This window comes from Myodes glareolus, chromosome 21 (assembly GCF_982192425.1).
Source record: "Myodes glareolus chromosome 21, mMyoGla1.1, whole genome shotgun sequence".
Lineage (NCBI taxonomy): Eukaryota > Metazoa > Chordata > Mammalia > Rodentia > Cricetidae > Myodes > Myodes glareolus.
The window spans coordinates 57,812,454-57,839,123 of NC_142046.1; the positions used below are offsets into that span (position 1 = coordinate 57,812,454).

General features: G+C 45.1%; 1 protein-coding gene across 4 annotated transcripts in view; it reads right to left on the minus strand.

The window, feature by feature from the left end:
- The window catches only part of Ccdc141 (coiled-coil domain containing 141), a 137,823-nt gene extending 123,574 nt beyond the window's left edge, over window positions 1-14,249 (minus strand). For 3 of the 4 annotated variants that reach the window (XM_087900092.1, XM_087900091.1, XM_087900090.1), the window contains exons 1-3: window positions 14,107-14,249; window positions 13,030-13,251; window positions 10,957-11,079 (exon numbers count right to left, since the gene is read on the minus strand). In XM_087900092.1, the coding sequence (XP_087756218.1) occupies window positions 10,957-11,079; window positions 13,030-13,131 (225 nt within the window). In that variant the 5' untranslated portion in view covers window positions 13,132-13,251; window positions 14,107-14,249. Of the gene's footprint in view, window positions 1-5,981; window positions 6,079-10,956; window positions 11,080-13,029; window positions 13,252-14,106 lie in introns of those variants that run through there. The other variant, XM_087900093.1, reaches the window with a different exon arrangement.
- Between the last annotated feature and the right edge of the window lie 12,421 nt (window positions 14,250-26,670).

The window sequence follows — 26,670 nt, forward strand, 5'->3', positions numbered from 1 at the left end:
GAAATTGAATTTGAGGTATCTGATTCTTCTGTTCCCTGTCTAAGGACAAGTCTTTCGACTTTCTTCTGAGACAGACCAATCGCCATCCGTATGATAGGAGTCACTGAGTCACCTTTGATGTCTCGCTTTCCTAGCTCAACTTAGTGGCAGAGGTCAGAGGTGTATAGCGGGGGCTGAGAAGCCAGGGTTTTCCTTTTCCCATTGGGCCATGCTCTTCCAACCACTGTCTCCCTCCAGTAAGTGGAAAGGTCAGAGGGAGGGGAGAAGGAGGGCTGATAAAACAACTACTTTTTTGTTTGTTTGTTTAGTTTGTTGGTTCTTGGGGTTGGTTTTGGGGGTTTTGTTTATTTGTTTGTGTTTGTTTTTTCAAGACGGTTTCTCTGTGTAAAAACAGTCCTGGCTGTCCTGGAACTCACTCTCTAGCCCAGGCTGACCTCAGACTCACTGAGATCCACCTGCCTTGTCTCCCAACACCAGGCCACTTGTTTCTGTTTTTTAACTGATTCCAAGTCCAAGCAAGTTAGAAAGAACATCATCTATATTGTTTTCACTAATATGTTTTTTAAGCCCCCGATGAATGAACTTTTGCCAGGAATTCTGAAGAGTGAGCAGGTAGGCCGCTTTGGGAAAGAGACCAGAATTTCACACACCCCCATGCTACAGTACAGAGATTGGGAGGTAGGGGTCACAGTTCACCTTAGTCGCCTAATGACTGACAGCTAGGTAGATTTCTTATATAATGAGAAAGCCAAGTGTTTTTAAGAAACCTTGAGCTTTGCACATTTATACAGTATTACATAATTGCATTACATAAAGGCAAAGACGCATTTGGGCTAACACAAACTAGGCAAGCACTGTAAGGGACTTAAACAAAATAGAGATAAGAATTTCTTCATTTTCAGTTAAGTAGAATGCACAGTGATGTTTTCTTCTAAACAGAAGGGCCTATCAGCCTCTAGCCAGAGTTTGAAAGGTACATTGCTATCCTACACATAATCTAACACAGGACATAGAAGATGGAGAGTGGAGAGGGCATGATGCCATGTTCTGCCCCCTGTCTTCTGCACCATACATGCATTTCTACTTCCTGAACTGTCAGGTCCTGTCTTGCCTTCTGAACCACACACCAGCAGCCTCTATGTCACCACCAATAAGAGATATGGGTACTGCTTTCATCGGTTGAAGACCACGTTTTTAAAGAGGGCTGTCTCCTACTAAGCACTTTATAGGTCAGAGGCTCAGAGGCTGTAAGGTTATGATCTCAAAAAAGGTAGTTGTGACTGAAGCCACGGGTGAGTAGGTGACGTGTCTGTGGGACAAGCCTGACAACCTGAGCTGGGATCCCGGAACCCATGTGAAAGCCGGCCAGGAGCAGCAGTGGGCATCTCTCTCAGACCCAAGATCCTGCACAATGACAGAGGCAGAGATTGGAAAAATCCCCAGAAGTTCATAGGCCACCCTGGCTTCCATAGCAGTGAAGGACATGGAATCTGTCTCAAGAAAGGGAGAAGGTAACCAATGACACCCAAGATTGTCCTCAACTTCCACATGCATGCTATAGCGTGTGTGACCACAGTCACACACATGACAATTACACACATATACCATAAATACACAAAGCACCTGCATGTACACATACACCTTTAACTGTCATCTACACTGCAAATATTTTTTTGCCCACCCCATGGTTTGCCCTTTGAATTTGTCTGCAGTATCTGGATCACTCATATTTACTTCCTAGGCAGTCCCAACCACCTCCTCCATCAACGGTTCTGTGATTTCCCAGACAATATCAACTTTCTCCCTCACACAGTATCCTGTACATATCTCTGTGTGTGAAGTTATGATATAACTCTCCTCCTCCTCCTCCTCCTGATCCAGAAGCCATAGTGGGATGTACATCAAACAGCCAAGAATCATCACAGATACTGTCTTCGGATGCCTGCTCACTTGTCCATCCTTCAAGAAATGAGTGACACACACCTCAGAAGTGCCATTTACCCTATTACTTATGCCAGCTTCCCTTTCAGGGAAATCCAGGTCTATTTCTCAACTCTTTCCCCATAATAGTTCTCATTTTTCTCTGCCTGTAATTATTCATGCATGAGTGCTCCCTTCATTGTCCTTAGAAGATGTGGCGGTTGCTGGCGGCCTCTGCCCTCATTCTCTCAAGTCACCTCACAAGTCACTCTGGATTCAAGTTGCCTGAAGCAGTCATTTCTTTTGCCCAGCGAGGGAAGGAGAAGGGGAAGGCATTCTGGACTCCACACAGGCATGGTGGTGTTTCTACTGAGGCTGGAGGGTCTCCTCCCAAGGTAGTCCCCTCACAGACTGGCAGGCTGCTTACCTGTCAGCTGGGATATCAGCAGATCTGCTGCCCAGAAACCCAGGGGCATCTCCATTGGGGGCCTCTACTGCTGCTGGGATTTCTCACCTGTGGCAAGTGTCACAGTTCTAAGTCATGGAGCACAAGCATAGCCAGTCTCTTGAAGCCACACAATAATCCAGCTTCACTTATGCTCCCTTCTGTCTGCCAAAGCAGGGTGGAAGTCTGGGTCCTCTGGGGAGAAGGGACATAGACCTTCATTTTTCATCAGAGGAGGGCCAAGGACTTGAAAGCACTTATAATCTCCCAGAATCTTGCTGTGTTCTAGATCTTTCCTGATTCGCAGAAGGGATGTCAGTATCGGCTGCACCCCAACATGGTCTCTCCCCTGCAGAAATGAGGATGCCTCTCTGTCTTACTGAGTCACGGTCACTGGGCTTCCCAGGGTATGCAGGTATAGAGATATACGTGGTATATGACTTATGATCCCCGTAGGTCCTTCAACTTTGGCCAAGGAGTCCAGTGTTTTTTATTTCTGAACCAAGAACTAAGAATCTTCCATCTCTGTGCCTACATAATTGTCTCCATCTCTTGTGGAATATTAGTTTAAGATGTGCTACATTTGTTTGTGCTGTGGAATGTTTGTTTAATGATGCAAAGGTGTGTTGCACTAGTTTCTATTGCATTTGTTTAACTCTGTGAAGCTGTGTTACTTTGCCTGTCTAAAACACCTGACTGGTCTAATAAAGAGCCGAATGGTCAACAGCAAGGTAGGAGGAAAAATGAGAGGGGCTGGCAGGAAGCTAGAGTAAGCAGCAAGAGAAATCGATGGAGAGACAGACAGAGGAGTGAGAAGGAGAAGAGGACTCCAGGGACCAGCCACCCAGCTACACAGCCAGCCACCGAGTAGGAAGTAAAGAGCGGTATCTAGAATAGAGAAAGATAAAAGTCCAGAGGCAAAAGGCAGATGGGATAATTTAAGTTAAGCAAAGCTAACTAGAAACAAGCCAAGCTATGGCTGGGCATTCATAAGTAAGAATAAGCTTCCATGTGATTTATTTGGGAACTGAGAGGCAGCCCACCCCCGAGAGTAAGCACCAATGAACCAAAAGTGTAAGAGTAAAAAAACAACCAACAACATCTCTCTATACTTTATGTGCCTTTAAAAAATGAGCTTACATCAATAGTTCATCAATAATGGACACTTTTTTTCTTCTCGAGACTTCAGGGTTTCTCTGTAGCTTTGGAGCCTGTCCTGGAGCTAACTATCCAGACGAGCTCACAGAAATCTGCCTGCCTCTGCCTCCCGAGTGAAGGGAGGCCTGTACCACTGCTTGGCTTAAAGGACACTTTCAAGGTCTGCTTCGTGGTAGCGAATCACGGACCTTCTGGAATTCACTATATAGCGTCTCTGCTATGGCTTGAATGTGCTCCCTCAAATTCACCTGTTAGAAGCATAAACCTTCACGCCACGGTATTAGGAGCTGGGCCCTTTTAGCAAAGGTTAGGTCGCTGGATCTCTGCTCTACACATGAATTAATACCAACACCTATAAGGGAGTTTGAAGGGGAGACAAATCATTGCTATTTTCCTTCTTTCCCTCTCTCATTGAAGACGCCATACTGTTGTCCCTCCCATGGGGCTGCCGTAAGGCACAATCTTGGGAACAGAACTCAGGCTCCCTTCAGCTGTGACACACAGGTGTCTGTTCTTTCTAAACCACTCTGTCTGCCGTATTTTGTTAAAGCAGCACAAACAGGAGAAGATAACCTCTCTGCTTTTATTTATAAGAGCATTGTTTTCCCAGATTATCCACTGAACTTTCTAGCTCGAAAGAGCACCATACGTCCCTCTGCAGCACACGCTGGTCATTGAAATGGACTATCTAGGAAAGGAAACGACCTGCCAACTAGAATACTGTCGATGACACATGAAAAGTTAAATGTTCCATGGTTGCCAGAATTTTTGTTAGGGTGTTTTAGTAGAGAAGTTTCCCACAACTTCTGCTCTGCCCCTACCTTAGCTCCGTGGCCTCATTCAACATGATCACTAAAAAATTCATCAGATGCTTTCCATGACTGGCACCCCAAGGCACAAGTCCACTTGCCATCTCCCTTTAATGTTCCATATTGATTGGGAAGCTGACATTAAGATTGGGAACGGATCAGGGTGTTTACTCTCGCTAATGGTAAAGAGGAACCCGAAGTTCTGGAACCATACAAACCAGACTATTCCATCTTTCTTCCCCCACTTCTAAAACCTGGTCCCCACCTTGGTGCCTGCCTGAAAGAAGAACTAGATTTGGGGACATGGCTGTCACGGAGGGAGCTGTGGTCTGCATCTACCAGGTGGAGATATCTGGCTCGCTCAGCAGAAGCAGAGAGAGGAAAGAGCTTGCAAATCACAGAGGGCACCAGAAAGAACCCTTCATTCCCCAGTGGTGGCCACTCCTCGCTCCCAGTCTCAGTCAGGCCACACATTATCCTCACTTCTGCTAGAACATGGAGTGGAAAGATGGAGAGAAACTTTCCTAACGTTAGAAGCCGCTTTTCAGAACTCCAGACTGGATAGAGGACCAGCCATGATCCAGGAACCCCGCAGGTCTTTGGCGGAAGACTGGGACTGTCGAACTCCTGGGAAGGCTGGTTCTAACACCGCTAAGGAAGTAGAAACAGCAGCAGCAGAGTAAATGGATTAAATGAGAGCTAAAGTCAACCGAACCAAAAGCAAACACTCTTCTTTCTTCCATGTCTTTTTATCTGGGCTGCTACCAGCAGTCGCTATTCATATTTAGGGTGGGCCTTCCTACATCCACATTGATTAAAGCAATCAGGGCAATGCCCCACGAACACCCTTCCCCGCACCACACACACATGCCCACCTGATGGAGACAATCCTTGAGGCGAGGTTCGCTGCTCAGGTGATTCTAAGTTGTGGCAAGCTGACATTTTAAAACCAACCATTGCACCACCCAAACTTACTATTTTCTACCAGGGAAATATTTTACTGCTCCCTCAAAAACCTAAGCGTGGAAATGCCGTACAATCCAGTAACTGCGCTGCGTCATGTGGACCAGAAAGATCTAGAGTTAGATGTCCGAGCAAATACTTCCATGCCAGTCTTGATAGCGGCACAATTTACAAAAGTCAGAGTGGAAACAATCCAAGCGCCCAGAGACAGGTGACTGAACAAAACGCCCTCCAAGCTGAGCATCTTTCACTCAAACATCTGAAATCAAAAGTACTCCAAAATTTGAGATTGGAGGAGGAGCTCAGCTGGCAAAATGCCTGCTTAAAGATCTGAGTTCAAAGCTCCAGGACCCATATAAAAGCCAGGTACAGTGACCCATGTTTGTAACTCCAGTGCTGGGAGGCAGACACAGGTGGGCCCCTAGACTCATTAGCCCATCATCCTTGGCAAATCAATAAGCTCGTGGGCGAGTGGGAGACCTGAAAAAATTTTTGAATTTTCGGAAACCAACAGGGAGAGCACTGGAGGAAGATGCTTGATGACCACCTCGGGCTTCCACATGCACGCAGAGCATATGAGTACACACACACACACACACACACACACACAGAGTACTAGTTTGCTTTCTGCCACTGTGATAAACACCATAAGCAGCTTTGGGGAGGGAAGGTTTTGTTTGGCTTACTGGTCACCGTCTCCAATTGAAGGAAGCCGTGGCAAGTAATCAAAGCAGGAGCTGGAGGCAGGAAGTAATTGAGAGACCACAGAGGAGCACCTCTTAGCAACTGGCTCCTCGTGGTTTGCTCATCCTGCTTTTCTTAGCTGTCCAAGAACCACCTTCCCAGGAAAGGCACCGCCCACATGCTAGGGCCTCCCATGTCAATCATTAATCAAGACAAAGACCCACAGACTTGCCTACAGGTCAATCTGATTGAGGCAGTTTCCTGGTTGAACTCTCTTTCCAGATGATTCTAGTTTGTGTCAAGTTGCAACAAAACCAACCAGTACACACACTATTCCAGAACCTAAAACCTGTGTGCACAACCTGTGTCACAATGAATGGAAAATTCCATACCTGAACTCAGGCCATAGGCTGCAGTCAAAATGCAGGCATAATAAAAACACCAAACTTATCTTTATTCTCTATGTATAAGGTGTATCCGAAATAAAAGAATTTTGTATATTTACTAGAGTTCAATGCTCAAGATATCTCATTGTACATATACAAATATCCCATAATCCAAAAAATTGAAAAGCTGGAACAATTTTAGCTGAAATGTCCAAGCATCTCAGATAAGGGATATGCAACCTTTACAATTTGTGTTATCATCCATTCATTCTTTGTTATCCATTATTCAAAAAGAAAAATTCTTGTACAAAATACAAACAAATACTATATAAGAAAACAAGCCAGGCATTAAAAAGTCAAATACATTATTCCATTTATATGTAGGGTCTAGAACAGGCAAACATATAGAAAAAGCAGACAACATTGGAAGCCGAGATAATAATGGGAGTCACTTCTTAGGAGCTACAGAGTTTCTGTTTGGTGTGATTATTTTTTTAAAAAAAAACATACACAGTTGATGGCTATATGATGTGAATGTAATCAATGCTACTGAATTGTACACAGAGAAGTGGCTAAGACAGTAAACTTTATGGTGCTTATATTTTGATGCATAAAACATGATTTTAAATGCATTTTGAGCAAATACTGCAGCTTAATTGCAGTCATTAACACTATCCCTTGTTTATGACAAATTCTGATGTGAGAATTTTGACATTACAACTCACATGTTCTATCTACAGCATGCCTGTTTCTAAATCAGTCATCAGAAATAGGATAGATATTAGCCACGCTGGGCATCTGAAGCAGGAAACCACTAGACTTCTGAGAGTCAACTAAGAGTTAAAGTAGGTGCTTTGTAATCTCCTTGCAGGGTCGTTCCTCCATGAAGGCTAATGTCACACACCCATAACCAGGGGCGAATGCCCAAGAGTACCTTGGCACACATAGCCGACTCCTTTGTTCACTAGAGATGCAGTTAAAAGACAGACTCTGAGGACAGAAACACCCCAAGCAGCATCCCAAAGGTTTCCCTATGCCTTTATTTCTGCCTCCAACCACTCTGTGCCTACCTGGGGGCACAAAATCGAGGGTAGCCGTAGACAGGTCTTGGCCTGGGTGAAGTCCCGCCTCCTCCTTCCTGGATGTCTTCTTTCTCATTGGAAAGAAGTTAGCACAGTGTGTGAACCCAGAAGCCTCTGGAACTTAAACCTATTTCCACACGATTGTTTTCACCACTGAAACCGGAATGATTTTTTTCCCTCTGGATCCTCTCGTGGGATGGTTAAGTTCATAGCTGAAGGCAAAATCAAATCCCTAGGGGCGCAGACATCGCCAGCAGTAGGAACACTTAGGAAAACCATGTGTTCCCAACATTTCCCCTTATTCTTCATTTCGAGGATTGGAGATTTGTTCCGGGGAAGGCACAAAATGGCTTTCCTATTAAATGCTCACATTAGTCTGATATATTCATCATTAGCATAATAATCAGTCCGTTTTCTCCCTTAAAGACAGCATACACTCCGGATGGACAGCATTACGCTTGTCTTCCCAGATTTTCTTTCTGCAGTGAAGGTAACTGTCATTACCCTACTTCTCCAAACATAGACCCTTGTCCTAGCGAGGGCAAGCATCACAATCAACCAGAAAGTCGTCCACTTTTGACTCCAAGAGCCCCCTTCCAGAATATTTTTCTCTCTAATTGGAACACACCGCAGGATTCTTATACACTGAGAAAGGCCTAGAAAGAACACTGGATATTAAATATGATTGGCTTCCTGAACTACTAACATCCTTTTCCTTTGAAAACCTCATATTACAATTAACTTGAGACCAACAATTTTTCTACCGCAGGTTAAGTTGTGACAACCCTGATAGCGAAGGAAGTGGCAAATTAGTGGGGCTCCATGTGAGAGATTCAATTACCAGTATTTTTAAGCTGGCACATTTGAGACAGACTCCAAACTCCTTGACAACTCCCCACCCCATCTCTTTTATACAAACATTAGATAAAATTTTAAATCCCAGTACAGTTTGAAGGACAGACCTGATAATTAAACCCCTTGGGGGCCGAGCTGATTAGGTTACAAGCAGACAACAGATGGGTAAGGAAGGTTATGAGATGGGGCTGGATAGATCCAGAGACTGTGACTAGAAGGTGAAGCCAGTGTTTTCACCCGTGAGCCTGTGTTTTAGAACCATTTGCAGGGAGGTTGAAAATGACTCCCAGTTCCGTGGAACACAACAGTAAAATCTAGCGGACATGAGTCTCTGATCTCCTCTCTCCTTACCAGATAAAAAAGCCTGAAGTCCAGAAGGCGTAAGTAGCTCGTCACAGACTGAAATCTGGCTTAAAAGAACCAGGCATTTAGAATCCAGAGCCCTAAGTGTCCTGTAAGCAGAGAGAGTCTGTTAAACGGAAGCCCCTTTTCCAGCTGAGCTCCAAGATAGACTCAGATACAGAAGTAAGAGCGTGGAGCTGGGGAGGCCACATTGTTCCACCCAAGGAAGAGTGTCTTCTAGTGTTCTCTCAAAGATATGCGAGAAGAAAACCCACAGCCCCAGAGGCCCCATCTGCTGCGAGTCACCATTTGTGATTCATCAGAGAGCAGAAAATACCAGGCAGTGTGAGCTAGTGGGAACTGAGAAAGGAATGTGGTTTTAGGTCCAGATTAGCTCCCCCAAAGGTTGACAGGTGTATAGAAAGGAGAGGGGGGATCCACAGACCACAAGAAAGCAAATCTCAGGAGTGGACCGGGAACAGTATTGGGTTTCTGTTGTTCACAGGAAAATAGGTTCAAGAATGTGTTGAAGGGTTTCTTTGGCAACAGGAAGACTTTGAATTGTTTGTTGAGTTACATTAGACTGGGACACAACCAAAGGAAAACCCAGGTCTTTGGGTTTCTGGTCCAGGGTGCTTTCCCATCACAGTGGTGCTTTGTTTCGGGGCTGTTGTTTTTCAATACACACAAGACTTCCTGATGGCCAGGGCTTGTTACCTTGAATGACAACTCAGATCCCAGGCACTGGAGCAAGGAGCTGTCACACAAGGGAGTGAACATCAGGGTCTCAAGGCTGTCTTCTTCAGGCCTGACTCATCCCTCACCCTCTCAGTCAGTTTTACCCACATTATTACTTTTCCCACAGCCTGTAAATGACGCAGGTGAGCCCGCCTCTGAATTAGAAACCGAGTATGTGCTGCGGCCCTAGAGACACGAAGAAGCCAGTTTTATTTAAGTCTAACATCACAGAACATCCTGACCGTCTCGGGACTCAGAGCCTTCACCAAGCCTCTTTGATCCTAACAAAGGCATCTATCTACTCGCTTGCCTGTGAGGCTCATGATGCCGAGAGCGGCTGCATCATACTGCCCGGTTCAGAGGAGACGGGTGTGGGATCCCACCGCTCTGCCTGTGGTTGTCATGGCAACATTATGGATGTTTCTCTTTCAGTTTGGGTCCTCTAAGAGATTCCCACAGATCATGAAGGAAACACCGAGATCTGGAACCTCGTGGTACATGACGTCTGCCGTCCAGAGGAGGGGCGCCATCTACTCTCTGTCTTCTCTCTCTCTCTCTCTCTCTCTCTCTCAGAGCTGGCTCCTTGTACAGTCTGCCTGAGTTGAGATTGCACGCGTGGGGCTGCCCTCACCCCTGTGCCCGCTACTACTCACGGCAGCCAGATGTTACGCAGAGAATGAAAACCACAGGGTCAGCTTTTTGAACAAGCTGCACCTTTTCATTTTGCACTGAACCTCACAAATTATTGCCCTGATTTAGCAATCCCAAATCAGTGTTAAATTTTATATTCTTCACTCACTACAATGTGTCGGGTCTGATTTTATTAACCATGTCATCTGTTTTCAAGAACTTCTAATACCAAGCATAAAATCAAGTGGGTTTTTGTTTTTATGATTTCTCTAAATGATTCTTATTAGAAAGTCACATTAGCCACAGAAAGGTCAGCTCTGATGTAGACGGGCAACTTAATGCAATGAATACAAAGGTGGAAATTTGTTTTCACTGAGGCAGTCAGTGCGGGGGATATCACTAAATTCTTCACAGTGAAAATATTGTCCCTCTCTATTTTCTACTACATCAGGACAAGTTAAAAAAAATACAACTTGTTTCTTACTTTATTGTGTATATCTGTCTGTCCGTCTATGCGTGTGTTCTTGCGGAGGCCAGGGAACAACGCAGGTGTCATCATCAGGAGTACCACCCACCTCTTTTGAGACAGCATCTCCCAAAGGAAAGTAGTTTACCAATTGGGCTGGGCTGACTGATCAGCAGATCTTGAGGATCCTCCCATTTCCTGTGCTACCATGCCGGGAATTTTTCCATGAGCCCTAGGGATCCAACTCAGGCCCTCCTGTTTGCAAAGCAACCCGACCAATTGAGCTGGTTTTTTCCAGCCCTTGTTGCTTCTTCCCTGTGCCTAAGCCAATCCTTAGCAACAGCAGTGTCCTTGCCATTTGGCATTGTATTGAAACCTTCGAAGCCCATCACAGCAGCGGGATCCAGAGCAAGGTGAGGCGTGGCATCACCTTCCTGTGTAGGCTTGGTTACCTTTGCTTCACACCTGAGACTCTTACCTTAAGCTTGGCCAGGAGAAGCTCATGGTCACGAAGCAGTTTCTTGGTTTCATCTTGACTGCTCCCGATTTCTAGAAGATTGGGCTGTGACTCGGTCAGCTGGAGTTGTACCCATTCGCCACACTAAAAGAGAGAGAGAGAGAGAGAGAGAGAGAGAGAGAGAGAGAGAGAGATGGATGTTTAGCCTTCCTTGCCCTTCTCCTTTTTCCACTTTTTAAATTTTAATTTCTAGTTACACCAAGCACACTTCCTCCTCCCATAGGCATGGCCTAACACGCTGGACACAAGAGGTCTAGCACAAGCCCTGTCTTATTTCATTCTAGAACAAATTCTCTCGTGGAGTGTGGGTCCTGAAGTTCTCGAGTGAGAAATCTGTCCTCAGGTGTCCTCTTCGCCATCTCTACGTCACTGAATGCACTCTCACACAGCAACTCTCGACATCTGACAATCTGTGACATTTCACACAGGCAGAGTGAGGCGGGGGCCTCACTACACACCGGCCCCAGCATTTCTCCACAGCCAACACAGGCTTTGCTCCCTGAAGAGGCTAAAGCTTGGTTCATTTGGAGGTGGCTGTAGGGTAAGGGAGCCAGAGAGAGGACCATAAGTGGCCATTCAGAGAGACAGGATCTGGTCAAAAAGACTTTCTCATACAATTTATAAAGTTTGTATTCTTTGTACCTCTGACTACCCTGCAGGTTATTCCCTAAGCACCATGACTCCTCTACTCAAAGAGTATCTTAAGTTTGAGGAAAAGTGATGTTGACTTAAAAAAAAAAAATCATAGATTTGTCTCCTGTTTCTCCCTGCTGGAATCTGCGAGTTGCCCAAGGCATCATTAAATCGTGTGCAATCCATCAGTTTTCACTGGTGCAGCTTTGATGCCCTGGCATTTCCACCCCACCTCTGCAGAGGAGAAGGTGGGGAGTCACACCTCTGCAGAGGAGAAGGTGGGGAGCTACACCTCTGCCGAGGAGAGGGCAGGGAGTCACACTTCTGCAGAGGAGAGGAAGGGAGTCATACCCCTGCAGAGGAGAAGGTGGGGAGTCACACCCCTGCAGAGGAGAAGGCGGGGAGTCACACCTCTGCAGAGGAGAAGGTGGGGAGTCACACCTCTGCAGAGGAGAGGGGGGGAGTCACACCTCTGCAGAGGAGAGGGTGGGGAGTCCCTGAGGTCTTGCATTTTGTACAGGAAGCTCCCAGCACTGGGAAGTTGGCCTTGAGCAGAACCCTGCATTCCACTGCTCAACGTCAAATTCTCTTTTTCTCCTACAAATTTTTCATACTACTATAAAATTTGCAGCAATTAAATTAAATGGGCCTTGTCACCAGTCCCCCCCCCCTTTTTGGCCAAGTTAGCATCCATTAAACATGAATTCTTCAGGTGGCAAATCGTCTAAAGAGCAAACTTATATTTCAGAAGCTCTTGCATGATTTCAATCAAAGGGGACAAAATGATGGGAGTCTTCCACACCCCAAAGATGTGTGGCCATCTTTGCAAACAGCTAAACACAAAACATACAGTTAAGCCCCAAGTGGCTGCACATTTCTGGTCTCAAGAGTCAGTTTGATACACAGTCTGTGGCAGGGTCTCCATCACCCTACCGTGGAGAAGTATTTAAGGCTGCCTGTACCAGTGGGAGCAGTTCTGGGAGGCACTGGCAAGAGCCTCCTAGGGTTCCCACTTCTCTGTCCTGCCAAGGCAGTGCCCCCCTCTGACCTGCCCCCTCCATCACATCCACGCAAAAATAACAGACTGCCCTGGCCCACCTGACTCTTCACCTGATGTTCCAGAGCCTCTGTCACATGTGCTTTGCCTTTAAGGGCCAAACTGAAAGTACACTGTAAAGTTTGTTTTAAGTCATTGTAGATACTTAGTATGCTGAAAAGCAAACTGGCAACTTGTTGAAACTTGCCAGTCCTCTGACACTGATTGAAGTGACTAAGATCACTTATTATTTAGTATCTGTTCTGTGCTGTGTCCTGTGAGCATGTGCATTATCTTTTAGGACTCTCAGCACACCACGAAGAGCCCCCACCCCCAGCCCAGAGAAAAGAAAGCTGTGTGCTTACCTTGACGAGGGCTATCACAATTTTGGAGTTCCCAGCTTGCACAGCCACAGAGCTGATGGTGGTGGTGGAAATGCCCGCATGGGGACTTTCTTTGCAGGACATGGCACTTTAGAAGGAAGGTTTAAACCTGGGGCAGCCTTGATGGGGATGCGTGTCTGTTGGTCATGTTAGAAGGCATCCACAGGGCTCCCGGACTCATTCGGGGAATGCTCTCCGCTCACACTGATTGCCCAGCCAAAAGGAAAGAACAGGAAGTTAAAAATAGACAGCCCCATTGAGCTTATCGAGAGGGAGGGGGGAGGGAGGGAGGGAGGGAGAGGGACGGGGAGAGAGAGAGAGAGAGAGAGAGAGAGGGAGAGAGAGGAGCCAGCCACACCCCTAGTATGGTAACAGTAGGTGCCTGTTATTTCTGCCATTATCTGAAATGCGAGGGACAGCCTTGAGCTCTCTGCCTATCAGCCGATGTCCGATAGCTAATGGAAAAAAAAAATACATCCTGACAACCCAAATTAGTTTAGCCATTGAAACTAAACAGTTGTTAACTGTGGACTTTGAAACCAGAAAGGCGGTGACCTGAATATCAATCTTTTCAAGTCTAATTCATATAAAGAAAACTTCCAAAAATGATCTTTTTTTGGGGGGGGCGGTGGTGAAGTCGTCACAAAGTTGATCAAAAATATTTTTAGATTAATCCGTTTTTCTAAAACTTAATGGACTTGGCCAAATGAAGTTCGTAAAATGGTCACATTTCCTAAGAACTTCTTAGGGGTATTTTAAAACATTTCACCCAGCATTTATTAATAAATAAACATCTTCCCAGTATTTCTTCATGATGGTTTTCTGAGCAACATTTTCGAACTCAGCTAACAATCAGCAACTAGGAAGCTGAGGACTTTGTTGTTACCTTTTACTGTAGCAAGAGATGTACTTTTGTTTGTTTGTTTGAAGGTGAACATTTTCTCTCTCTCTCCCTCCCTCTCTCTCTCCCTCCCTCCCTCTCTCTCTCTCTCTCTCTCTCTCTCTCTCTCTCTCTCTCTCTCTCTCTCTGTCTCTCTCCTTTCTAATCCCCATTTCTACCTGGAGCAAAAGAAGTTGCAGTCAGCTTTAAATCAGATCAGGCTCCCAGATTAATCCTTCTGCCAGAAGCTCTGCCTGTGTCAGAAGTTGTCTCTGGTATTAAGCAGCAGCTGTTGGATCCCTGTCAAAGAACAGCTGAAAATAACACTGAAGTTTAGGTCGGAGGTCAGAGGCAAACACATCAGAGACACTAACTCCAAAGCTGCTGCAACCACTGGAGATCTCTGCAGTGAAAGACAAAACGGGGGACAGAGCCACAAACAGAGCCAAAGCAACCTGCTCCCTGTGCAAACCCCCTCCCTCGGCTCTGTGTGAAAGCACCCTAGACTTGGGGCTGATGCTCAGAGGTCTGAGTAAGCGCTATTGCTTTTTTTGCTAAGGTTTATGAAAATATTCTTGAGCTGAAATGTGTGGGAATATGCATATAAGTTTACGTGGGGTCACTGTTCATTCTGAGAGCACACCATGGTTGCTCTGCAAACTGTATACCCTGAACCCAGGGCTTCTGTTCTCAATGTCTGTCTGCTGTGCCGATGAAATGGGAACCACACCAAGAACCCATTTCCTAGACTGAACAAACTTCACCTGACACCGTGAAGGGAGCAGCAGGAGCGAGCACTGGCCAGCAGATGGAAGATACTTGACAGTGTGGGAAATGTTCAGAGTGGCTTTATTTTTGACAGGGCTGAAGAGCTTGTGGGGAAAAAAAAAAAAAACTTTGGAATATTAAAGACAGTGTCCTCCACTGAACCAGTGTGTAATTCAAACAAAACAATTCAAGTGCAACCAGCTTTCAGCCCTAACAACCAACATCCAGGATGGCCACGTCCTAAACCAAGTGCACAGTGGGTATTGCTTAAGTCCGTATCCATCTTGCCAACCAGAATGGCAAACATCAACCGGCATGCAAACAGCGTACTTTCACCCTAAGTTAACCCCGGGACTGGAAACTGCACGGCTCACAAGTTGCATAAAGGCCCTCAAGTGTAGAAGGGAATTTGGGGCAGCAGGCTACAAAGACCATGGTTAAATTAGCCGCTCCATTCACAAAGCTTCACTCAGGATGGAAGACTGTGTTGGGGGTACCGGACAGCACAGGAATTGGAAAAATGGCAGCTAGTTAGACAGAAAGGAGGGAGAGAAGGAAAGAAGAGCGCAGGGCCAAAAGGCTAGTTAAACCCAAGGTTGACGGGCAAGGGGAATTAGAAATAGGACTTTGTTAAAAGATTAATCCAGCTACTCAGCAACATACTTTGTGTGTGGATGACCTTTTTCTTAATGAGATGGAGCAGGTCCAGAGTATTTCATGAAAAAAAAAATGTTCTCTGCTTTGGTGGAAGTGAGCATTAAGTCAAATTGTATGCACGCATGCATTACTAATTTTTACTCAGATTCTTGGCTTTAAAACTTGCAAAAGAGCCAGGCGGTGGTGGCGGTGCAAACTTTTAATCCCAGCACTCCAGAGGCAGAGGCAGGCGGATCTCTGTGAGTTTGAGGCCAGCCTGGTATACAGAATGAGTTCCAGGATGGCTAGGGCTACACAGAGAAGCCCTGTGTTGGGAAAACAAGCAAAGAGACAAACAAAACCAAACACACTAGATCTTGCCAAAGACCTGAATAATTACCATTTTCCCTTTTTGCTTTCTTTCAACCCCACTCCCGCGGTAACGTAGCAGTTCTCAGACCGCGCCATCAAGGTCTGTTTCCTGCAAAAGCTGTGGCCTTCATCTAGAATAATGCCTGGTGACCAGCCTGTCATTCACTGCAGCGCATATTTGGAGAAGAGTTAGGAAGAAATACATTGAGCTAAAGAAGTCGCTGCACTACGCTCAGGTGCACTTTGTTCATATTAAAGTGGTAAAAGCCTTTGCGTTACAGCTTGTTTCTGCTCCGCATCATCACAGCAAAGCAAGCCAGACCAAAAGAGACGCTCGCAAGCACTCTCCTGCCTTGGAAGGTTAGAGGCGGCCTGGCAGAAGTGGCTACACCTTCTCTGTTCATCCCTCTGGGAAATGGCTGCTTTTATAGAAACTGAATTTCAGTGGAATGTCCTCTATGGGGAATCATAAAGCTATGGCTGAATTTGATAGAGTTTCAAATTCTTAAAGCAATAAAGCGAGCCTTTCTGTGTGGTTGTTTTCAGCTCTAACTATGGGCATGCTGAGCAAACAGTTTCTTTCCTGCTCTTTATACACAAAGTGGGGGGGGGGGGCTTTTTCTTCCACATGGAGTACCCGGCTTTTATCTTGGTGCAATTGTTGGCTTTTTGGCTTTTCCAAGACAAATTACAAAGACACAATATAAGTTATCCAGAATGAGTCTATTATGGTCCTGACATCTGCAGCCTCCTCATCGGCAACTTCTTCTTCCACACGTGAGCTCATGTCTTCATTCAGCATGGAGGACTCAATACTACAAATACTATTCTAGACATTAGGCAAAAGCAGAACAAGGTTAATCCGCGATGGAGTCTGACCTCTGGACGGGGATGGGGACACGACCAAATACACAGCAAAGATGCAAACAGAATAGCTATGGTAGATGAATGGACAGGTAGATGACAGACAGACAGAGCAACAGCATGCAAGGAGAACTACAAAGGAACACACTCAGGGTGAAAGAAAGAATAAACGGGGAAAGAGGATGCTCTTTTGAGGAGGCTCAGTAAAGCTCTAATAGGTGAGATTTAAGTAGAGACTTGGATTAAATAAAAAAGAACGAGGCACGCAGCTACCTCATGGAAAGAATATTCCAGGCAGCTGGGGCACGCCTTTATTCTTGAAAAGCATCCAATAGGTTGCTGAGCTAAATGAGGACAGAGAAGAAGACAGACAGAACATGGGAAATGGCTGGGTGGTTCACACAAACCCTCTGAGTAAGCCACTGAATCCTGCCTTGCCAAGATGACCCTGGTTTACACCTGGTCTGCCATAATGACTCTTAAGGCCCCTTTCACCATTGAAAGAATCCGCTTGGATGATAAATTTTGTGCTAACCCTACTGGTAAGCCAGCAGTGATGCTTTTGGATTGATTCTGAGATGGAAAGCTATTGCAGGGCTCTCATCCAAAGAATAGCATCATTTGATTTAATGTTGCTATAGAAACTGTGGACAAGAGACTGTCGAAGTAAGGCACAAAAGAGGAGGTCAGATGACCACCACACCGCCCGGTGCACAAAAGACGGTGCTGCAATGCTTCTTTGTGAACACCTATGCCATGCTGAAGAAGAAAGAGGTATTCAAAAGACAGCAAAAGATACCCCCAAAGGGCTTCTACTGGCAATTTTATTCTCTCTGTGATTCGAACAACTTACAGCTAAGTATGCTGAAGGACATGCAATCAGGAAGAATAATTACAGACGAGCAACGTTTATATCCCAAGCCTTTCCCATCTGGAAGTGACAGAAAAAGCAAATAAAATTTGTGCAAGTTTCAAGAATACTTAGGCTGGTTAAGAGATCCAGGGGGAACAAAGATTCCCCCCGGATCAGCGTGTACAGCACAGTTCACACTTTTCCCAGATTGCACACATACCCATGTACAGTTCTTCTCGAAAATTCTATAAATCATCAAAATAATCTAGAAAAGTTCAAAAGTTAGCAAAGTCAAAATGAACAAAAACCTTGAGGATCTTGTTGATATGAGCAAAATCCTTTCTGGCTGAGAAAAATATTTACAATACATCAGGACAGGAACAAAAAAAAAGTATTTTTAAAAAAAATTTAAAATTTTTAAAAGTATTTTTAAAAAGTATTTTCAAAAAACTTTTCCTGCACCAACTTTCGTTTTAGAACCAAGCCACGTCACTTGTCACCCGTCCCGAAACATACCCACCATCCAACGTAGCTGAATTCTCTCTGATTTCTCTTCTTAGAAGGACATGTGTGGAGAATCCAATTCCAGAAGATGGTGATATATATATATATATATATATATATATATATATATATATATATATATATATAATTTAAATATAATATAATTTATATCACAGAGCTTTGGTGAACTGGTGAACTTGGCTTTGGAAAGTTGCATTTCTTTCGTTTTGCCTTACTGTTCTTAAACTCCAGTTGAGGCTGAGATTTTCCATCTCAAAACAATCCCCAGGGAGGTCTCATGGGCCACACAGTCCTTCTGGGGAGGCCAGCAGGGACACTGAGTGAGCTGTCACTGCTTGCACACTGCCAAGGGAAGACTAATGACCTAATTCAAAGCCCAATGACACAAAACTCAGATGCTCCAAATGGCATAGCTGTTACCCATGAAGTCTAAAAAGGAAATAAGGGGTTAAAAAGAAAATGTTTTAAAATATGGGGTTTTATTAAGAAATATTAAGACATAACCAAGGAGATTGGTGTAGACTGTTAAACATAAACATGGTGAGACTGGCTTTTATCACCCTGGGCTTTCTCAGTTATACATGGAGGCTTCATGACTCACCCATAGGTTACTGGCATAAATTTAATTATAAAGCTGCTTTAATAAGACCTACCATAGACTTCTTTTAAATTTATTTCCTAATAATTTGTGTGTGTGTGTGTGTGTGTGTGGTGTGTAAAAGGGGGTGTTTAGGCTTACAGAGGTCAGCAGAAGAGTTCAGATTCCCAAGTTCCCAAGAGTGCGTCCTCTAACCCAGTGCTTGGAACCGAACTGGGGTCCTCTGGAAGAGCAGCAAGTGTTCTTAGCCTCTGGGCCAGCTCTATAGCTTCAACAACTCCAGATTTGTTTTTAAATGTAACTAGTTTTTTTTTTTAACAAACTGTTCTTTTAAAGATGCACGTTCTTATTCCAAGCAAACATGCCTTGCTCCAGTTCACACAGAACTCCCAGCCCTGGGAAGCTTTTGTTACTCCATCACTGGAGAGGGGTGGGTGTCCCAGAACCCACATGAAAGGCAGAGGCTGTGCAGAAGAATAAAGAAGTCACTGACACCTGCAGGAAAAAGATATTTATATGCACAGGCTTTTAAGAAAAACAGGAAACAAGATGGGAGAACCTCACAGAAAGCTGGAAATTCAAAATGGAAACAAAAGTAGCAGGTCATTTGCTCCGCACCCCACCTGACGCACCCCACCCAGAGCAAACCGGCTTCCTATCTCCAACCCCACCCTCACCAAAGGAAAGACTTCAAACGCAGTCAGTCTGGGTTTGGTGGAGTTTAGAGTCTGCTTCTGGCAAAGCTGTGTTGGAGCTCCCGGGGAGAGCAGAGACTGCCACCCACTGTGCACAAAGGCCTCCTTCCCCCTTGTCAGCACCCTGGTTACCACACCCCTTTAGATTTGTACAGCATATAGGTTTAATGTAACGGGGCCTCTCAGTAGCCCTGGACTCCAGGTTTCTGCCGTCATGAGCTGGAAAGCTGAAGCAAGAAGAGTTATGGGGCTCATCCAAGCTCAGGAAGTGAGTGAGCCAGGAGCCCAGCCGCTTCATTTGGAATTTCTTACTTCAGTTTCAGAGCGAGTAAATTCTCTCCAAACTGTCAGATGAAAAATGGTAGTGTCTATGGGTGGATCGCTCTCCACTGCTGACCACTTCTGCGGTGGGACCTTCTGTGTCAGGGCGCTCCCAGGAAAACATCTTGTAAGGAGACAAGAGCAGGCAGGCATTGTAGCCCCTGTCCTGCTCAGCACTCAGAGAAGGGCTGCCTTCTAGTTCAAGGTCACCCTGAGCTACCCGGTGTAATGGGAGCATCAGTGGCATGGGCTGGCTGTCCAGGTGCCCATGGTCTTCACAGAGGCCAACAAAGAGTTGAACACCCAGGGACAAAAGGTCAAGACTCAGAAGAGGTGAAAACGGGCGGTCAGGGAGGTAGAAACCACCTAGCGGGGAAAGCAGACTGGCTGTAGACTGTGGGCTGCTCATCTTTTATCAGGTCCTGGATTCCGATTTATTTTTTTATTTTTCCCTTTCCTTCCTCAGCTCCCTCTCTTCCTCTCCCATTACATCATCCCCTCGATGGTCCTTGGCACAGGAAGATAATGAAGGCAGGTGGGGGGTGGGTGGGTGGTCTCTCTCTATAGCCCAGCTGCTGTGTGCCCATGTTATCACTTTTTCCCCACCCTCCTCTTCCCTGACCGCCTATCCCTTACAAACTCCCCACCACAGTGAGTGTCAGGCCAGACTGGATTACAAAGTAGGATCCTATCTAAACAGGAACAAAAACCGGAAAGAAAGATTGGAAAGGGACAAAGTGACAGAACCCAAAAGCAGCAACAGGACTCCACCCCTGTCCCCTGTGGACCCATCAGATAAGGGGACAGAGCACACAAATGACAGAGAAACTGCTCAGAGCCTAAGTCACCGGTCCTCCTTTATCTGTCAGTCACTCTGGAGCCTGGTGGACAAGTGCACGTCCAGTCTCGGAAGGTGGCGTGGCTACTGTCCTTCGTCACTCAGAGACCCAGACAGATGTGCTAGGCAGATGAAACAGGGATGGTAAAACAGAGGGATGCATCACAGAGTCAGGCACGGAGCAAAAGCCCTCCCCCTTGGCCCCTGCAGGCTGGTCAGGCTTGGGCAGATCCGCCTGGTAAACAGGACTATTTGTATTTCTTAACGATTTTCCTTCTGACCCTTAGAAAGGCAGGGGAGTGGCAGCGTGTCTGAAGCCATGGCCCATTACAGACAAGCCCGAGTATGAATTCAAACCATTTTTTGGGGGGGGGGGACAAAAATGAAATCAAAGAATTAAAATGCACATTCCAGGGGAACAGGAATGTGCTTTAATTAGGATTCCATCTCATAACTAGACTTAGAGCTTCAAGTATATAGAATACAGGTAGAACCAGTTCACAATAAATTGCATGGGAGAATTGTGTTCCCCCCTCTTCCCCTCCTGGTAACCTCCATCAGGACACACTGTACCTGCCTTCCCCCATCCCCGCTCCCGCCCTCAGCCTCTCTGGTTGAAAACCTGATCTCATAGCAAGGCTGCCTTACCAGCCTGGTGCACTGGCTCAGACTGACAGCCTGTGTCCCAAGGTGAAGCTGTATGAGAGGATCCTGGACTCAGGTAGAGCTTCCCAATCAGAGTGGACTCTCCAAAGTAAATCTGAGTCTTCTCTGCTCTCACCTTTCCCAATGGTCAGCCTTGTTATTCCTTAAAGAAAAGCCGCCCTAACAGGGTGGAATTAGTAATCCTCAAAACATAATGGCATTTTAAAGTTATGCAAATGTCCATTTTCCTTAGAAAACAAAACCTCCCATACCTCCTGAGTATCTGTGATGCAAATCACTGACTCAAAGAGCCAGGTAACCTTAAGGAGGAAGGCAACAGTCTCCCCTCTGAGACTTTACATCCAGAAAATACTTCTCACCTGGAAATATTAACGTAGGCCACTGACCTTGAACCAGCTACCCACTGAACACCTTACAGCTACCTTCTTTAATTACCAGGAAAACATGTCTCTTACTGCTCCTGTTGACCGAGGACACTGACCCAGATACATTAGAGACATTAAATAGGTGTTTGCAACTATAAGGTGGCGTCACCCTGACACTAAAGCAGGAATCTTACCCGGATGCCTTGAATCATGGAAACCAAAAGTTTGTTTTGTGTCTTACTGTCTGAAGCAATTCTTATTGTAAGTCTAGAAGTATAAGAAATTTATCAAATTGAAAATTAAAAAAAATACTGTCAGTTCCATAAACATCTATGCAAATTTGAGATTTTTTTGGAGGCAACCGTAACTGACAAGTGGCTATGGCTAGTCCGGGGCCTGGGTCTCTATTTCTCCTGTCACTCACGCGAGCGTGGTATTTTCTTTTCGTGTCTTGTTGACTCATGGATTTCGATTCCAACGTGCTTTGCCTTTTACTGGCAAGTGTGCTGCTGTAAACACACCTGAAAACACACTGGGATTAGCTGTCATCAGCACCGCAGAACAATTCAGTTGGCTCTGTTTCCTTTCTCCCTTCCAGCTTCGGCTGGTTCTTTCTCCTGTGCATCCGGCCTTCTCCAGATCTGTGTGTGCTGCGGACTGTGTGGGTCATCTCCTCAATAGCTACTGCTTTTCCCTCCCCTCCTCAATCGTAGCTGTTTCAAGTCGTGTAATTCTTCCTTCCCACAGATTTGCTGGCGTCCATCTTCTCCTCTGCGTTTATACTGTTGGGAGCCATCTGGAGGCACAGGTGGTCCTGCAGTTTGGAGGTATACCTGGCTTGGCCGCGTGGGGCTGAGCACCCTTGCCTGCACCCTTGCTTGCACATGCTCAGACCAGCAGAATGGCATTAACCAATCAGGACAGCGTTCAAGCCTCTCCACCGTTTAAAAGCAGCTGCCTCTGGACTCTATCCGCTCTCTCTAAGCTTTCTCTCGTCCCTGCTCTATCTTCCCTTCCCCCAATTTTCCTCAACGGAATGCTCCGAATAAAGACGTGACCAGGGAAGGAATTCTCGTTTTTGGTGGCGTTCATTCCTGCTGGTCAGGATGCGCACCACCAATTTTCCTCAACGGAATGCTCCGAATAAAGACGTGACCAGGGAAGGAATTCTCGTTTTTGGTGGCGTTCATTCCTGCTGGTCAGGATGCGCGCCGCATTATACCAAAGTAAGAAGAGTTGTTTTAGAAAGAAAGCGCTATTTCTGTGCAGGGCTATCACAAAGTACAAACAGGAACAACCAAACGAACCAACAAAGAAACAAACAAAAAACCTTACCCTGTTCATTGTTGGCTTTTAAAGCATAGTGGAAAGCTAGGCGGTACTGGCACGGGAACAACAAACCAATTAACAGAACGGAATAGCCAGTGGAGATGCAAACCATGGGACTTACAAACTCAGTATACTTTCAAGGGACTTCCAGCAATTAATGGAGGGATAAACTATTCAATATGTGATGTTTAGAGCATTTGGCATTTGTAAAAAAAAAAATCTGTCACCTCTCACTCCCTCATACAATACACCAGAAATGCTTCTGGTGGCAAGAGCTGGGGAAAACGGAAACTGTACTGGAGGAACAAAACTCAGGCTCAAGGATTTTCCAGGCATCAAAACCACACAAAAAATCCAATATGGTTAGTGAACAGAAGTCCCAAGACATGTGAATGTGGTCACTAAACTACCAAAGGCAGACTGAAGGCCCTGCTCCCCCCAAACCGTGGGGCTTTCTCCCAGACCCCAGATTAGGCAGAAACCACATCCAAACACCTGTTTTCACAGAGAAATCATTAAGTGGGGAAGAGAAGTTAAAGTGGCTGCTTTCTGACTCAGGACGAAAAACAGCAGCAAATGACCTTGCAGGTGTCATTTTCAAGAGTGTGGGGGGGGGTCTGTTTGCTGGGATGCCCTGGCAAAGGAGATATGGGATGAGGGAGAAGGGGCAGAGGTCAAGGAAAGGGGGAAGGGGCTGGGGGGACAAAGGACTACCTCTGCCCGAGGAAGAGAAAGATGTGGCACACAGGCAAACGGTGGTTTATAAAGGCAAAGGGAGAAACCCTGTGTTAGGATGAGGTGTTTAATTTTAATTGGGCATGTTAATTAGGTGAGCCAAAAGGGGCTTCTGATTGTTGGATTTGGTAGTCAGCCTCGGGAGGAAGTGGCCAAATAAGGAAACGGATCCTGGTGGCTAGCTTTAGGAATGTAATCTAGTGGTTTTTAGCAAGACTGAGGGAATGTGGGAGAAGGGCAAGGTCTGCCAGAGCCACATGCTGGAGTGGGCTGTGTCCCTTCACAGACAAAACAACAATTTGGGGGAAATGCATGGTATAAATAGGATGAATTACTACTTTTATCAAAAAGCTTCTTTAAACAAATAAAAATGCTAGGGCTCCAGAGGAAAAATATAGGAAAAGAATAGTTAAGTCACCAATAGACAAGCCAGGTGGATACGGCTAGTCATTACACTATTTCAGTTAAAATTGGGAACACAACTTACTTTCTCTAAGATTTAAAATGCTTAAAAGAAACAACCCTCTGTGCTGAAAAAAAAAAATGTCAAGTTGGGTGTACGAGTTGTTGAAGGGAGCATGAACTTGCCCAACCTGTTGGAGAACAATCTGGCATGCCACGTGCCTAAGAATATAAATAACTCCGTGTTAGTGTTTCTACCTTTAGAACCCTTAAGATTAGATGCTGTCAAAGTGGCAACGTCCATTGTTCCCTGCAGCATGGCTTAGAAGGAATGGGAATGAAACCAAGTTTCATAAATAGTGGTCTCTATGCATTGTCAAGTGTTAGCACTGACTTGTGCAGGAAAAAAAATGTTCATAAAGGGAAATCTGAGGTGTGAAGGCAGGGGTCAAACTAGGTGGTGGTACATGTGTGTTATGTACATGCTGTGTGCATGTTATGTACATGTGTTATGCAAATATGTGCTATACAAAAGCACAAAGGAAATAAATTCACTGAATGTTAACTAGATGTTCCTTGAATTGATGGGTTGTGTATATCTGTCCGTGTATCTGTTATCTATGGTGTTCTTGTAGAAACAGTAATTAAATGTTGCATTTGAATAGACTTAAAACAGATAAACAATAAAGGAGTTACCTTTCTTTAGTTGCCCACAACCATCACTGATTCATGAGATAGTAGAAAATGCATTCTCTTCTAGATAGTGGTCATCTAATAAATACATCTGATACCCCAAATTCTTAGGAGTATATGACAATTCCCCTAAAATATCACCTCCATAGCACTAACTGGCCTGGAACTTGCTATGTAGAGTAGGATGGTTTCAGACTTAGTTCTGTTTGCCTTTCTCTTGGGTTCTGGGATTAAAGATATATGCCAGCATGCTGGGCATTTTATTATTATTATTATTATTATTATTATTATTATTATTATTATTATTATTATTTCTCTCATGAAAGAAGCCCTGGGTTTGGGTGTTAGCAAATGGATGGTGGTGTCTGAAAATCAACATATGTAAGTATTTAGAAAGGATTCTCTAGAGTCTTCCAATCAGAAGGGTACAAGTCAAACGTGGTGGTGCAGACCTAGAAGCTCAGCACTCGGGAGGTGGACAAAGAAGTATCAGGAACTCAAAGCCAGCTCAATTAAATGTCTGAGGCCAACCAGGGCTGTTAGACCTTATCTCCAAAACAATATCCACAACTGTGTATTGCTGTGGGAGTTCCTTCAGCTCCTTCAGCCAATCACCGCTGAGTTACCAGCCCATTGGGGCGTGGTCTCTCTCCCTTTAAAAAAAGCAGCGGCTGTCCTCCACTCTGTCTTTGTCTTCCGGCTCCGTTTCCGGCTCCTGGACTCCTTTCCTGTTCGCGTGGAGGGGCTGTTGTCTGGGACGGTAATCTGTAAGTTTTTTCCCCTTTGAATAAATAACCATTCTATTAATCATAATTCCAAACTGGTGTGGGATTGTCTGTGACTTACGCCTTCATCTGGCGCCCCACGTTTGGTTGTAGAACCCCCCCTTCCCCCCCACTCAACTGCTTGCTACCAGCTCGGCTAGTCACGAGACCTCCCTCAGCTGCAGCCTGTGCCCTGTATGTGGAGCCAGCAGTTCAATTAAACCCCACGCCTCCCAAGCTCCACAGGCTCGGGACAATCTCTGCAAGCCTGGTTTGCTCTTTTCTGAGTTGTTTTTAAATTTCCCTTGTAAGTGCGGTGCTTTAGTGGCGTGAATCAGAACGACTCGGTCACGTGGAGGCATACGCGGCTTCCGGGTTGCTCTTTTCTACCCCTGGATTCTGGGTTTCTGGTTCCGTGTATGGAATTGATTTAATTAAACTTTCTTTCTTGAGAAACTTATATTTCCTAGTTTTTAACAAATACTAAGGCAGACACTGAAACAGGACCTGTTTAAGTCACCTTTGCAGTGGTTCTAGTCGCAACTTGGCAACAGCGCCACCAACTAGACAAGAGGTAATATGGCAGTTTTTGTTTCCAACGCCAATTTTACTGTTTTCTTTATTAATACAATGGATTATGTCATGCAAGGTTTATATGACTATGGGAATATATTAATTTACTTGTTACTAGGTTTCAGTTTTCTTTTCAATATTTTATCATTAAGAAAGATACGATTTTTACGGACTAATATTGAACAACTAGTTGAAAGGATTAAAATTATTGAAAATCAGGGGTTATCTGAACAAGTGGATACTATGATAGACAAAATTGACTCCATGTCCAAGGGTACTAGGAAGTTACCTGAAAGGGTGCAGGCTGTTGAATTTGACGTTCAGACGTTACCACAAAGTTTTGATAAGGTAACAGATAGAATGAACCTCCAGAATGGGAACCAAAAAACTGATACCTTAGTGAAATTACTAGAAACACGGGTAGGTCAGGAGATTCAGGATTTAAGGGATACAATGATAAAAAGATTAGAAATGATTGAAGAAACTATTGGAGCTGGTGAACAGAGTAAGAAGGCACAAGGACAGGATACAATGCCACCACCAGCTGTTAGAACTGGCTTACCCAGGGTCCTAACAACATACCCTGTAATTTATTCTGACAAAGGGTTAACTTCCAAAGGCTCAAAGGGAGTTAAAGAAGCTAGATGGACACCAATAGCAATGAATGATTTAAAAGAAATTAAGCAAGCTGTCGTTAATTTTGGCTTGCACTCTGCATTTGTTAAGGAAATGATAAGGACTTGGGC